Genomic DNA, 13,606 nt, shown 5'->3' on the forward strand with positions numbered 1-13,606 from the left:
GGCAGTAGACCTCTGCTCTCTGTTGTACCTTACTCTTCGAATTATAAAGCCTCATCTTCCCTCTCTTCCTCTAAAAGATTTGATTATATATTAAAGTAGATGCAAGGATTATTAAGACAAAAGTGAGACCTGATGCTTGCTCTCAAGTTGCTACTACTCATCTCAAGGGAGAAAGACAAAATACTTTATACATGCTTTATTAGAAGTCTTTACAAGATATACTAACAAGATCAGTTCTTCTCAGTTGAGAGAAGTCTCTACAGCAATGGTGAACCTGGAATGAAATCTTCAAAGATGAGATATTTATGGGGTGATCTGTGGAAATGTTTCAGGCACAAGGACACAAAGGAAGGCATGAAGTATAACAGAGCATTAAGTACCACCAGCGGCCAATAATCAGAGTACTGTACATAATTTTCAAATATGGCCAAAGATGTAATTTGAGGAAGAAAAATTTTAAGTGCCCCCTCAAAACGTTAATTTTCAAAATAGTTTTTAATATAAGAATGTCAAAGTCTAAAACCGTGTGTCTTTTTCTCTTAAGAATCATTCATTCATTCCATGAATTATTAATTGAGTATCAACTATATTCCATACCAGCTAGATGCTGAGATAAAATACCCAGAAAGAGGAATTCCCTGGTGGTCCAGTGGTTAGGATTCAGCATTTTCACTGTCAGGTCCAGGTTAAATCTCAGGTTGGGGAACTAAAATCTCTTGAGCTGCACAGCACACCAAAAAAAAAACACGTGTAAAGACACATTCCCTGCTTTCCATATTGCAGATTATGGGCAGACAGAGTTTGATTAATATAAGCTCATTTTCAATAGAAAAAAATGCATCCAATGAACATTTAATCTTTTACTCTAATGTTTCTCAAACAGCTGCTTGGTAGGTAGGCAGATAGAGTTTACTCACCTGAATTTTGAGTAGTTTGATGTGTTAGTGCAAGAAAACAATTTCTGGATCAAATTACTGTAGAAGATTACCCAATGCAAAAAGAATGCATACGCTCAGAAAAGAAGAATCTTTTCTTTGCCCCCTAGAAATAGGACAATAAAAATAGCATCAAGAAGATGCAGCCGCAACTGTCTACCAAGAAGTAGTATTTGGAGAAAGGTTCTTTGGTTTTGAAAACATGTAGAGTTTTCCTTTGGAGCAATGAGATTGTTACAGAGTGAGAGTACCTTGTGAACGTACTAAACGCCGTGGAGTTGTGTACTTTTTAGAAGAGTTGTGGGCGAGAGAACGCCTCCCTCCTGCCGCCCAGTTTTGGCAAGCCAACTTGAGCAATCACCAGCTGGAAAACCGTGGCCACTGAGAAATCCTGGGACATCGGACAAAGGCAGGCGTAAGCTAAGCTTTCTTACCTTGTCAGCCTCCTAGACCTCAGACTGAAAAAGCCGGTGGAAGGGAAAGTGGTCAGAGCCCCTTTTCTCTCACTCTTCTGTTAAGTCCTGCCACAGGAACTCAGGAAAAGTAGACAGGGAAATTGCCCTCTCCCTGACAGGGTCCAGATCTTCCTCGTTCCGTCTGCAGCCTCAGTCCTGCTTTGCGCGCCTTCTACATCCAGTCCTTGTTGGTGGACAGTCATCATGTTTCAAGTCTTCTGCTATTACAACAGAGTTAGAATGAGGAGCAAAAAAATGAAGAAGAAATAAAATTATAAGGCTAAAGAATTGGAAAGGATTAAGGGGAAAACGATGCGTCTAGAGAACAGAGCATAAAAATAAAACCTACATATAATTTGTTTTCAAGAAAGATAACATTAAACTACATGTACTTAAAGAATGTTTAAGCAATAGCAGTGAATTTCCAGAACAGAGAAGGCAATCTAGAATTTTGCAGGTATTCAAAACCAAAAGCAAGTTACAGTCTATAGTTATGGAAATTCCAGTACAATTAGTTTTATTTTCTTATTGATGGTGTAGTAACTTAGATTTAAAACACCGTGGCTTCACTTCTTATCTCCAAAAGATTCCTCATGAGAGAACTTTTTGAAATTATATGTAACCGGCCTTCCTATGTGTTTTATAGGCGCCACTCAAGGAACTCTTGAACCAAACTGAAGAAGAAATTAATAAAGCTCTAAATAAAAAGATGGGTTTAGAGGATACTTTAGAACAAGTAAGTAATGAAACAGTTGTTATAAACAAACATAATGTTTTGTGGTTTCCAATTGCTAAGGAATGGATTTTTAATAAAATACGATAAATGAGAGGTATACCCTTGACCTAGAAACACTTGAAGTAACTTTTTAAGTAACTTAAACATTCTAAGCTTCACATATCATTAATGATGAAGTGATAGGAAACTGAGTAAATCTCCCTTTTTTTCTAATGGCAAATCACCTCCTATAACTTGAGGTGATTTAGTAATATTCCTTTTTATAGTAAAAGGAAATTGAGATGATTACCTTAGAAGCGAGTATATATCATTTGCAGTTAGAAGCTAACTAGCTATGATAGATAAGAGACTTCCCTTTACCAGATTCTTCATTCAGGACCATGGAATTCAGGGAGATTCAACTTTAAATGCCTATAAAATTCTGTTTCTGAAAGTAGCTTCAGAAAATTCCTGCTTCTGAGATACTTGAAACATACAATCACCAATATAGCTGAGAAAGAAGACTATTGTATTCAATAACCTTTAGGGTGGGGTAAACTTTGTTATCCCCTGGAGAAGGAAATGGCAACCCACTCCAGTACTCTTGCCTGGAGAATCCCATTTGTTATAGTAGATTAAGAGAAGTTTAAAACTCTTCAAATACTAACAAAAGGTATTATTTACTTGGTTAGTACCTAGTCCCTCTTTTAAACACTGTGGACTGTAGCCCGCCAGGCTCCTCTGCCCGAGGGGACTCTCCAGGCAAGAATACTGGAGTGAGTTGCCTTGCCCTCCACCAGGGGATCTTCCCAACCCAGGGATCAAACCCAGGTCTCCCACATTGCAGGCGGATTCTTTACTGTCTGAGTCACCAAGGAAGCCCATTTGTTTATATAACACCAAACAATTAAAGCAACCCGCTAGCTAATTCAACTCTTTGAGAACTATGTGTTCTGGCTAACAGATTTTAAGATACAAAAGAAATCCTATCTTTTCTGAGAATAGAAGCTTGTTAATTTTTTCTCATCTGAAAATAAAATCTATGCATTTCACAAATAACTTTGAAAGTAACGCACACTTTTTTTATGTTAACAAATTTTCATCAATACTTACTTTGTATTAGAAAGAGTTTTTCACACCTCCCACACCTAGAAAAAGTTGTTAGATAAGTGAAGAGTTTCATGATACTATTGTTATTATAATTTAGGGTTTCTACAAATGTATGGGTTTTGTGACTATCATAGTGTGGGGAAAAGATAAGAATTAGGACTGCTTTAAGGGGTGTGCCCCAGTGGTAATGATTATTTGAGGTGAAGTGTTAGCCCCCTTCAGTACAATTTCTCTCTGGCTGGAGTGGGCAGTAAACCTGAAGACTCAAAAAAGTATGAATTTCAAGCAATAGGAGCCTCTTGACTGAAATCTGTTTCAGACTACTTGAAACTTTTTAAAGGCTGTAGGCAGGAAAATTTGGGCAAGGTAGGGAGGCAATTATGAAATGCCTACTATAGTTTAGGTACCATGTCAATGTCCCAAAGATTAATATAACCAAAGCTTATATGAAATATAAAGTCCCATTTGGGGAAGACTAACACATGCTATTATGCTAATCAGATTTGCTTTTTTTTTTTTTCCAGCAAGACTCCTTTGGTCATAGAATAAAGTGGCTGAGAGGGAAGGCAACTGAAATTAAGAGGTTAAGCTGTAGTACTCAAGTAGGAAATTATGGAAATGAAGGGAGGAAATGAAGAAAGGGGACAGGTTGAAGAAATGTTAAGGAGGCAGGACCTAAACATTTTGTGACTGAATGAATGCTAGGAGAGAAAGGAGGAGCAGCAGTAACTTCCATTTTTCTGGGGTGGGCAACATAAGATTAGAAAGAAAATGAGGCTAGGAGTGGCCAGGGCAGTGCAGGAGATGTTGAGCTTGCTTTCCATGAGAGACAACCAAAAGGAAGCTGAAGCAATAGATTGAAAACATAAAAGGGATACTGGGTCTGAAGCCAGGGATGTGGGTGACATTTTTTAGAATATGTAGAAGAAAGTAGCAAAAGACTGGCAAAGGAAGGAAGTAGACAGAATAGTTGGAGAATAATCAGAAGAGGGAGGATACACTGTAAAAGCCAAGTAAAGAAGAAAGAGTGACCCTAACTAAACTTACTGTGGTAAAGAGTTCACAGTATATGAGAAGGATGTGAGAAGGGGCTCCCGTGGTGGCTCAGACAGCAAAGAATCTGCCTGCAATGCAGAAGACTCAGGTTCAAGCCCTGGGTCAGAAAGATCCCCTGGAGAAGGGAACCCACTCCAGTATTGTTGCCTGGAGAATTTCATGGACCAGAGAGTTCATAGTATATACATAAATCATCTTGCTGTACATCTTAAACCCATGCAATGTTTTTTTTTAAATTGAAGGATAATTGCTTTATAGTATTGCCTTGGTTTCTACCAAACATTGACGTGAAACAGCCATAGGTCTACCCATGTAAACCCATGCAACATTATATGTCAATTATATCTCAATAAAACTAGAAAAAAAGGGAGTGATCAGTGATGTCCTATGCTTCAGAGACTAAAAACTGAAACTATTTTTAACTTTTATAGTCGGTTAACAATGTGATAGTTTCAGGTGAATAGCAAAGGGACTCAGCCATACATAAACATGTATCCATTCTCCCCCAAAACTCCCCTCCCATCCAGTCTGCCACATAGCATTGAGTTCCCTGTGCTATACAGTAGGTCCTTGTCTGTTTCTGTTTTAAGTTATAACAGTGTATACATGCCCATCCCAAATTTCCTAACTATCCCTTCCCTCCATCCTTCCCCTCAGCAACCTTAAGTTCATTTCTAAGTTTGTGAGTCTGTTTCTGTTTTGTAAGTTCATTTGTATCATTTCTTTTCAGATTCCACATTAAGAGATGTCATACAGTATTTCTCCTTCTGTCTGACTTCACTCAGTATGATAGTCTCTAGGTCCATCCTTGCTGCTGCAGATGGCATTATTTCATTCTCTTTAATGGCTGAGTAATATCCATGGTGTGTGTGTGTGTGTATATACATACAATACATTTTCTTAATCCATTCCTGTGTCTGTGGACATTTAGTTTACTTCCATGTCTTGGCTATTGTAAACAGTGCTGCAATGAACATTAGGGTACTAAAACTATTTTTTGATTTGACAAGTAGTTTAACCAAGTTAAGATGGCATAAGATAAAATAGCAGTTTGAAATAGTAAAGGTTAAACAGAATAGCAAAACTAATCAATCTGATAAGTACTTTAAAATAATTCCCAAAATCATTCAAGAAAAAATGAGAAATGGATACACTATAAATATGGAGGAAATTTACTTAAATTATGAAGTAATACAAAAATCTATCTTTAAGAAATTTTGCTTATAAGACTAGTTTAACCCTTATACCACAAAGATACCACAAAAGAAGAAAAACCAATGACACGGCTATAAGTATAAAGTTGAAATATTAGCAATTAAAATTTATTTAGCAAGTTATTTTTTTAAGAGTCTGCTATATATGCCTGTACTATAATCGGTGTTGGTGATATAATATCTTTCTTTGCAAATTCTTATTTGTTTGGAAAGGTGGGCGTGAAAACAATTTTAACAAATTCATAAGATTTTTGGAGTATAAATACAGCATGTTGTGGATTCTCAGTGCACCTACCTAAGATAAGCATAAGTTCTTTCTGAAGGAGGTGGTAGATGAGCTGAGTTGTGAATAACAAGTAGGAGTTGGCCAGTGGATACACAAAAGGATACAAACACAGACAAACATACCTGCCTCTGAAGGCCCAGACACCAAAGACCATGATGTGTTAAAGAATTACCTTGAGTGTAAGTAGGATAGGGAAGAAGCCTGGAAAAACCAAAATCTAATTCTGAAGAGACACTTGTTCTTTCTTACTGGTAGAATTTTTATTCTGTAGGCAGCAGGTACCACTGAAGGTTTTTTAAAACCTGTGTATCTTAGTAAGCTTACAGTGTTGACATTCTGAAGAATACTTCAGGAGGTACATGCGACTGGAGACCTACAATTAAGAGACCTAACAGTATCCTGAGCCATAAATGGTTAGGAGGCAAACCAACGCTATTGCAGTGAGGATGGCGAACAGAGATTTAAAAGTTAACAGAATTGGTTAGGACTCTAAGCTCTCACTGGTGAGGGCCTAGGTTCCATCTCTGGTCAGGAAGCTAAAAATCCTGCAAGCTATGCAGCACTGCCAAAAAAAAATTCAAGCAACATTATTTAGTCATCCACTTGGATGTGAAGGTTAAGGAAGAGAGCGAGATTAAGAATGTCCAGGAGTCCAACTTTGGTATACAATATTAAAGAAAAGTTATTTATGATACTTGTTAGCAGTAGTAAGTTAGACTGTATTCAAGAGGGGCTATTACAGTGGAGTTTTGTAGTAGGTGAGAAAGACAGGGCTCATCCCAAATGCAACAGAGACAAGTGGGAATTTATAGCCAAGGGGCAGGGTGGAGATCAGCAGCTGGAAATATCAGAGTTGGGGTATTCTGTCTAAGCACCATCCTAATAGGTTTCTTTCCGAAGGCCGGCCAAGGTGACGAGTCATCACCTGGAGCACGGCAGGGGATGAGGAATCTGATCAGAGATTCAGGATGGGAGATTCTGGTTTAGGTGACTTGGGCAGGATTCTTGCTTAAAATTGGATAACACAATGACAAACATGAAACCCCAAGGGTCAACCTGATTGAGAAGAGTTCAGAAGATCCTGAGTAGTTTGGTCAAAAAGAGATTCTTTGTCAGTGATGATATTCTATAACCTTGATGAAAAATATGAAGAAGGTTGTAGAACAGAATTTCAGGCTGGGATATGCTGTTGCAGGTCTCTGGGACATCAAAGTAGAGAATGTCCAGTAGGCAGTTGGAGTTTGGAAATGATATAGATACAGGTAGATATTTTTAGCTTGCATGTAATTAACAGCCAGGAGATCCCCCAGGTATGAGAATGAGCAAGAGCTCTCCCAAGGGAGCAAATGAGAATAAAGCCAAAGAGAGACTACTAGGAGAACATCCAAAGTACAAGCAGAGAAAGAGAAATCTATTGAATTAGAAGGATCCCCCCACCACCCCACCCCCACCAAGACTTAAAGAGGAAATCAGGAGTTTCCATGATCTTAGAGACCAAGGAAGAAAGTTTCAATAGAGAGTGGTTAGTAACCACAGATCTTACTCAGATTAAGTCTGAAAAGCACATTGGCTTTAATCATAAAGATGTTCCTCCTGACATTTGCAAAAGCAACATGAACCAGAGGAGCTAGAAAGCATGTTACTGTGGAGTGTAAATGGTGAAAAGGAAGATACTATAATCCGAATAGGTTATTCTTCATGGGCTGCTACAAATCTATTGCAGATGTTTGAATCCAAGGAAAGGTGGTGACACTGTGGCTGAAAAATGGTGTGTGGGAAAGGTTTTTGGTTTTGGTGTGTGGGTTTTTGTTTTGTTTTGTTTTTATGGGAGAGGGTTGTTTGGTTTTGAAGATGATGGGGAAAGTTCAACGGGAAAAGGGTGAAGTTTAAAAAAGCAGGAACAAAAGACCTTGATGGATTTGAATGTGGTATGAAGAAATACAAAGGCATGGGATCCAGAGAAGAGCTGAAGAGGTAACTTCTGTTCATGAAGAAAATGTGTGTCCTACATCCTTAAACTAACTGGAAGGAACAAGGAAAGGTCTCGTGTTGGTTGGTTGGTTGGACGCAAGAAGTGATGGAATTCCAGTCTAGTGGCTTCTATCAATTATAGAAGGAAAAAAATCATCTGATTGATGATGTCTTTGTTTATAAGTGACTTGAGAGCTAAGAAAGAAGGGAGGGAGGGAGGAAGTCAAATATTAATAGTTCTTAGGAGTTGCAGAATTATTGGCGACTTATTTTTAATTCCTCTCCTGTTTACTGCAGTGGAATGTGTACTCATAATCAAAAGCGAAGAGAGGAAATGTCTAATTAATTGGTAAAACTGACATGGCAAGAAGCGCTACTCAGTTAAAAGTAAACACATTTGACCAACCATGAGGGCCTAGGAGAAGTTTTGATTATTAGAGTTTCAATTTTGGTCTTACTGCAAGTGAATTTAAGGAAGCAGTTTGTATGCTTCAGAAGTAGCATCTTTAGATTGGAAGCAAAGTTTATAGCTTCAGTAACTTGTCTTTCAAATGTGAAAGGCAAGTGATGTAGAAAAAGTCCTTGGAGTTCATTTTGAGTTCTGGACATATGCTAGTTGAATGATCTGAGTAAACTGCATTCTTTCCAGCCTACTTTTCACTCTCTCATGAATAGGAAAGGAATGTCCCTTTTAAGGGACTTTGGATGACTGAGAAGTACTGTGTGCAAGAAAAAAAAAAGTACTGTACTGCAAGTTTCTTAAATAAGTTTAGTCATTTTACTATCCTACCTTTTACCAAATAACAATAGCTTCACTAAATTTTTCCCAAATCATGTTTTGTTTTAAATTTATGTATGTGTAGAATAATCCTTTTAAAGAAAGACATCAACTACTTTGTTTCCTGTTGCAAATACTGTCCTCTTGATCTAGCTGAAAAACATTCTGTGTTAATTACCAATATCAGCACTTGTCAACAGGAAATGAAAGAAACACTTTTTTTTTTTTTTAGAAACACCTTTTTTCTTCCCCGTTTTGGTTTCAGCAGATCTTAAAGCTCAAACTTGAACAAGATTAAATGTTAACTTGATTACTCTTTGGAAGAATGCATTGACTATAACCAGTTAGCAAATATTATCAAATAAAATCAGTGTGAGTAGTTCTCTTTAACATGCCAGAAAGTGAACACACAAATGAAAGCCACATAACTAAAGTAGATCAAAATCTAAATAAAGTTAAGACTTCAAAACGGCAGGGGAAGGAGTGGGTGGGACGAACTGAGAGTATCATTGACAGAAATACACTACCGTGTGTAAGATAGATAGTAGGAAGCTGCTGTATAGCACAGGGAACTCAGCCTGGTGCTCTGTGATGGCCTAAAGGGGTGGGATGGCGTGGGAGGGAAATGATACGTGTATACATACAGCTGATTCATGTTGTACAGCAGACACTAACAACATTGTAAAGCAAATTCTGTTCCAATTAAAAAAAAAAAAAAGCATATCCAGTAAATGAAAGAAAAAAAACCTAGAGAGCAAAACAATTTATGTTTAAGGACTCTCACAGCTACAGAAAAACAGATATTGGTATCTTTATTTTACTGAGAAGCCGAATATTTTTACTCCTAACTAATGCCCTGCTGTACCATTCTGCATTTAAATATTATATATATATTTTAAAATGCCTTCTTGAAATTAACTTTTCTTGGAAAAATACTAAATTTGTATGAGATGAAAGGTAAAAGTCCACAAGAACTAGAAGAAACAAAATGGTTGTTGATTGATAATACAAAAGTTTTATAACTTATTAAAAATTTTGTGATGTATAGTTATGATTTCTCAACCAAAGTTTTATTCCTCAAGTTAAGTACGATGATCACAGAAAGCAGAAGAAGTGTACGAACTCTGAAAGAAGAAGTTCAAAAGCTGGATGATCTTTACCAACAAAAAGTGAAGGTAAGAGTTTTGCCCATTTGTTTAGGTTCTCCAAAGCCATGTTGATAGACTAGGCACCTGTTCTGACATCAAGCTTAAATCTTTGAGCTATATCCTATATCTTGTCTACAGTAGTCTTCTTTTTCAAAGTTTATTGTAAGGAGTTATTTTTTTTTCTAAAGAACTTTTTTCTGGAATTCCGCTAATTTACCATAGACCATGTTTAATATTCTACTACTACTTTATATTTACATTTGTGATTTGGTATATTTGCTATATACAGGCTTGAAATTACTGCTAAATGAATGCAGTATAGGCCTGTTCGAAAGGTCACATTTACGTTTATAGTATAAAATTTCCAAAAGACCCTTTAAAGTCTTACCACGTGTAAAGCAGTAAACAGTCCTGTGAATACAAATGATGATGCAGCCTGATTTTTTGAATGCTTGACATAAATGCTTGTTTTTCATCCCCCTGGAGTATATAGAATGTGAATATTGAAAAAACATAACTGTGAGTTTATCCTGATAGGAAGCTGAGGAAGAGGACAAAAAATGTGCCGATGAGCTGGAGTCCTTGGAGAAACACAAGCACCTGCTGGAGAGCGCAGTTAACGAGGGCCTCAGTGAGGCTATGAATGAGTTAGACGCTATTCAGCGGGAGTAAGTTCATCTCGCCGAGATCTGTGATGTGTATTTTCTGTTTAGTTATTTAACATTTTTATAAAACTAGACCTGGTTTATTTGCTTGGCTTTACATTATAGAGCTGGTCTGGGGAGGAGGAGGGTGAGTAGAAGCGAATGAAGCAGAGCAGCTTCAGATACTTCCCCTGGATGGTACATTCTTCTCCCGTGACAGCTGTTGTCCCCTTTTACCCTTCCAGTCAGAAGAGAACTAAATAGTTATAATCCATAGGCTCTATGTTAATTTATATTCAAATACACTCAAAAAACTAAAAAAAAAAAAAATCTTTCAGTCTGGAACGACAATCCTTAAAATCCCTCTCTCTGTTTCCTTACTTGTAGCCTAGGTAGGATAGAAAAGTCAGGTGAAGGTGTTGGGGGCATATAGTTTTTGTTTATAGTTTGACTCTGAATGCCTAAAAGTAGGACTCCCAATTCCCTCCTTCATCTGTATTTAGTGTTGTCCCTGAAAGCATTTACATTTATAATCCTTTTGGAGACTCAGGTAAACAGTACGCTCCCAAGTTTTATCTGTTAAAGCATGAAGGTTTGGTGCTGTTCGGTGCTGTTGTTTGCATGGGATCTTTGGAAATGTTTTTATTTCTGTTTGATTGCAAACTGGACCTCTGTGAATTAGACACAGAGCAAGCAGAACATAGACAACCACAGCCTGGTTTTATTGAAATATGAAAAGAAGTGAGCTAGCAAGAGCTGACACATTAGGTTTTCTCCTAGACAGTTCACACAAGAGTCTCTGTCCTACAGATACCAACTAGTCGTGCAGACCACAACTGAAGAGAGACGGAAAGTGGGAAATAACTTGCAGCGTCTTTTAGAGATGGTTGCTATACATGTCGGGTCTGTGGAGGTAAGTGTGTGAAGGTCTTTCCTACAATCTAAGAAAGCTTTTTCAAACTCTGATGTATTTCTGTTTTGCTTCTATAGAAATTAAAAGATAATTTTTATTTCTCTGGAAAATATGATCTAGTAAAAATTTATCCGAAGAGTCCTGCATAGCAGTGTGTATTTTGTAGTAATCTACAGAGGCTGAAAGTAGATTTATGTTGCCAGGAGCTAGGGTGGGAATAAGGGCAGATGGGCACAAAGATTGTGGTGAAGGTTGTGTAACTTTGTCACTTGATTAAGATACTCTTCTTGTTCCTTAAGGCATGTTTGTTTTCATTGAGTTATAAATACAAAAAATAGCATAGCCCTTAATAAAAAATAAGTAATCTGCCTTATTTGCATAAGCAATATACAATAATATTTTATTACATCCAACAGTATATAATGATGTGGCAGGCCATATTCTACACACCAAAAACATATTAGTACATACAAGATTTAATTAAGATGAAGGCATGTTTTAATGACAAATATTTTTCCTGTTACAAAGCAAGAGTCAACTGAGTCAATCTGAAGATCAAATTGGCTTTATTCAGTGATTCATGTTTTGGGCAGCATCCCATGTGGCAGATAGAAAGGTGCTCCAGAAAAGACAAGGTTTTAAAAGTCAGAGGGGGTGGGACAAAGAAGTCATAAATTTAAACAGGGTTATTCAGGCAAGGTGGCAAAGTCACCTCCCTTTGTGGGACAGAGGTTCTATTAGGCAGATGACCTCACTGGTGCTAACCAGGAAATTCCAGGACCAGTTACGATGACATTGCTAGGGAAGGTTGAAACTGCAGTTAGACTGAGTATTAAGTCCCACTTAGTGATGTAGGCTTAGCTAAAGTGATTCCATTTTGAGCCTGATGTTTCTTTTTAACATTCCTTCCTGTTAATTTCATGTATGTAAACACAGAATAAAGTATTTTGGAAACATGAAATTTACCTTATCTCCACCTTTCAAGTAGCTTGAAGGTTTAACAATAAAACTGTGCCTGTAACTTGCTGTGCAGAGCCCACAAACTAAAATAAATTGCTAAATCTAAAGGTCCTTAGAAATGCACTAGGAGATAAAGTTGGGGGGGAGCTCATAATATCACATTAAAAGGTTTTCATTTGTTAGACAACAGAGCATGTGGTCTTGTTCTTTTCTGAATGACATTGAACTTCTGCTCACTTGCTGGCCAGTGCTCTTTTCTGCTTAGTGGTAAAAACTAAGAAAAGCACCCTGCAATACTGCGTAAGAAAACCTGGGTTCTACCCACGTCTTCCTAGTTCCACCACTCAGTGTCTCCATAACCTTTCATGGTTCCTTGTTCTAGAGTTATTGTTCATCTGGAACACAGACCAGAAAATGATTTGAGTGGTTACATTTCTGGAGGTCAGAAGTCTAAAATGATCCCTTGGGGCTGCACTCCTTTTAGAAGTCACAAGTAGTCCTTGAGTTGTGGTCTCTTCCTCCATCTTCAAAGCCAGTAACCCAGCATCATCTGTCCTCTCTAACCTCTCTTTGTCCTTATGTCTTCCTTCTTTGACTCCCACACAGCTGATTCCTTCTCACAAAGACCCTTACAATTACGCTGGCCCCACCAGGATCGTGCAGAATAATCTCCTTTTCTCAAAATCCTTAACTTGTTCACATCTTCAAAGTTCCTTTGACCATGTTACATAGCATTCATAGGTTCTGGTGATTAGGGCATGGAAAGCTTTTAGGAGTCTCTTCACCCTATCACACCTGGGAACAAACAAAAATTCATTAACAGTAAAAGGATACATAAATGTTGGTATATTCATTCAATAGAATATTATATAGCAGTACATGAATAAGCTATAGCTATACAAAAGAAGCACAGGAGGGACTGACCAGGTAGATGCAAGAGTATTCTGTTTATTCTTATTACAAGTGTTGTGCTCTTATTTATAGATTTCACAATTAAACACTTTAAAAGAAATTGATGTTTTTACATTAACAATTGCTAATTGTTTCCATTAGAAACACCTTGACGAGCAGATTGCTAAAAATGATAGAGAGTGTAAAGAATACGCATCTGAAGATCTCTTGGAAAACATCAGAGAGATTGGAGACAAGTACAAGAAGAAAGCTGCTCTAATGCAGACTCCTGATGAATGAAGATAAAGGGTTGATGAAGCAAGAACTTTATTAACAGTGTAAATTTTGAAGTGTCCTTTGTAGGTCTGAAAAATCTTTAGCATATCCTATATCGCTCCTTACAATGAAGTCTTATGACCACATCTTCCCAAGCCCGTGAAATATTTTTATATCTTTTCTAAATGTAGTCATTTGTATCTTTTCTAAATCTGCGTAGAACCTGAAATTATGGTAACTTGTTGGATTGTTAC

General features: G+C 37.4%; 1 protein-coding gene across 1 annotated transcript in view; it reads left to right on the plus strand.

Moving 5' to 3' along the window:
• Positions 1–13,376, plus strand: part of NDC80 (NDC80 kinetochore complex component) — a 32,018-nt gene extending 18,642 nt beyond the window's left edge. The window contains exons 12-16 of the mRNA XM_052660582.1: positions 2,037–2,126; positions 9,603–9,695; positions 10,206–10,336; positions 11,123–11,225; positions 13,239–13,376. Of these exons, the coding sequence (XP_052516542.1) occupies positions 2,037–2,126; positions 9,603–9,695; positions 10,206–10,336; positions 11,123–11,225; positions 13,239–13,376 (555 nt within the window). The remainder of the gene's footprint in view (positions 1–2,036; positions 2,127–9,602; positions 9,696–10,205; positions 10,337–11,122; positions 11,226–13,238) is intronic.
• Positions 13,377–13,606: the final 230 nt, after the last annotated feature.

Source organism: Budorcas taxicolor, chromosome 22 (assembly GCF_023091745.1).
Source record: "Budorcas taxicolor isolate Tak-1 chromosome 22, Takin1.1, whole genome shotgun sequence".
NCBI lineage: Eukaryota > Metazoa > Chordata > Mammalia > Artiodactyla > Bovidae > Budorcas > Budorcas taxicolor.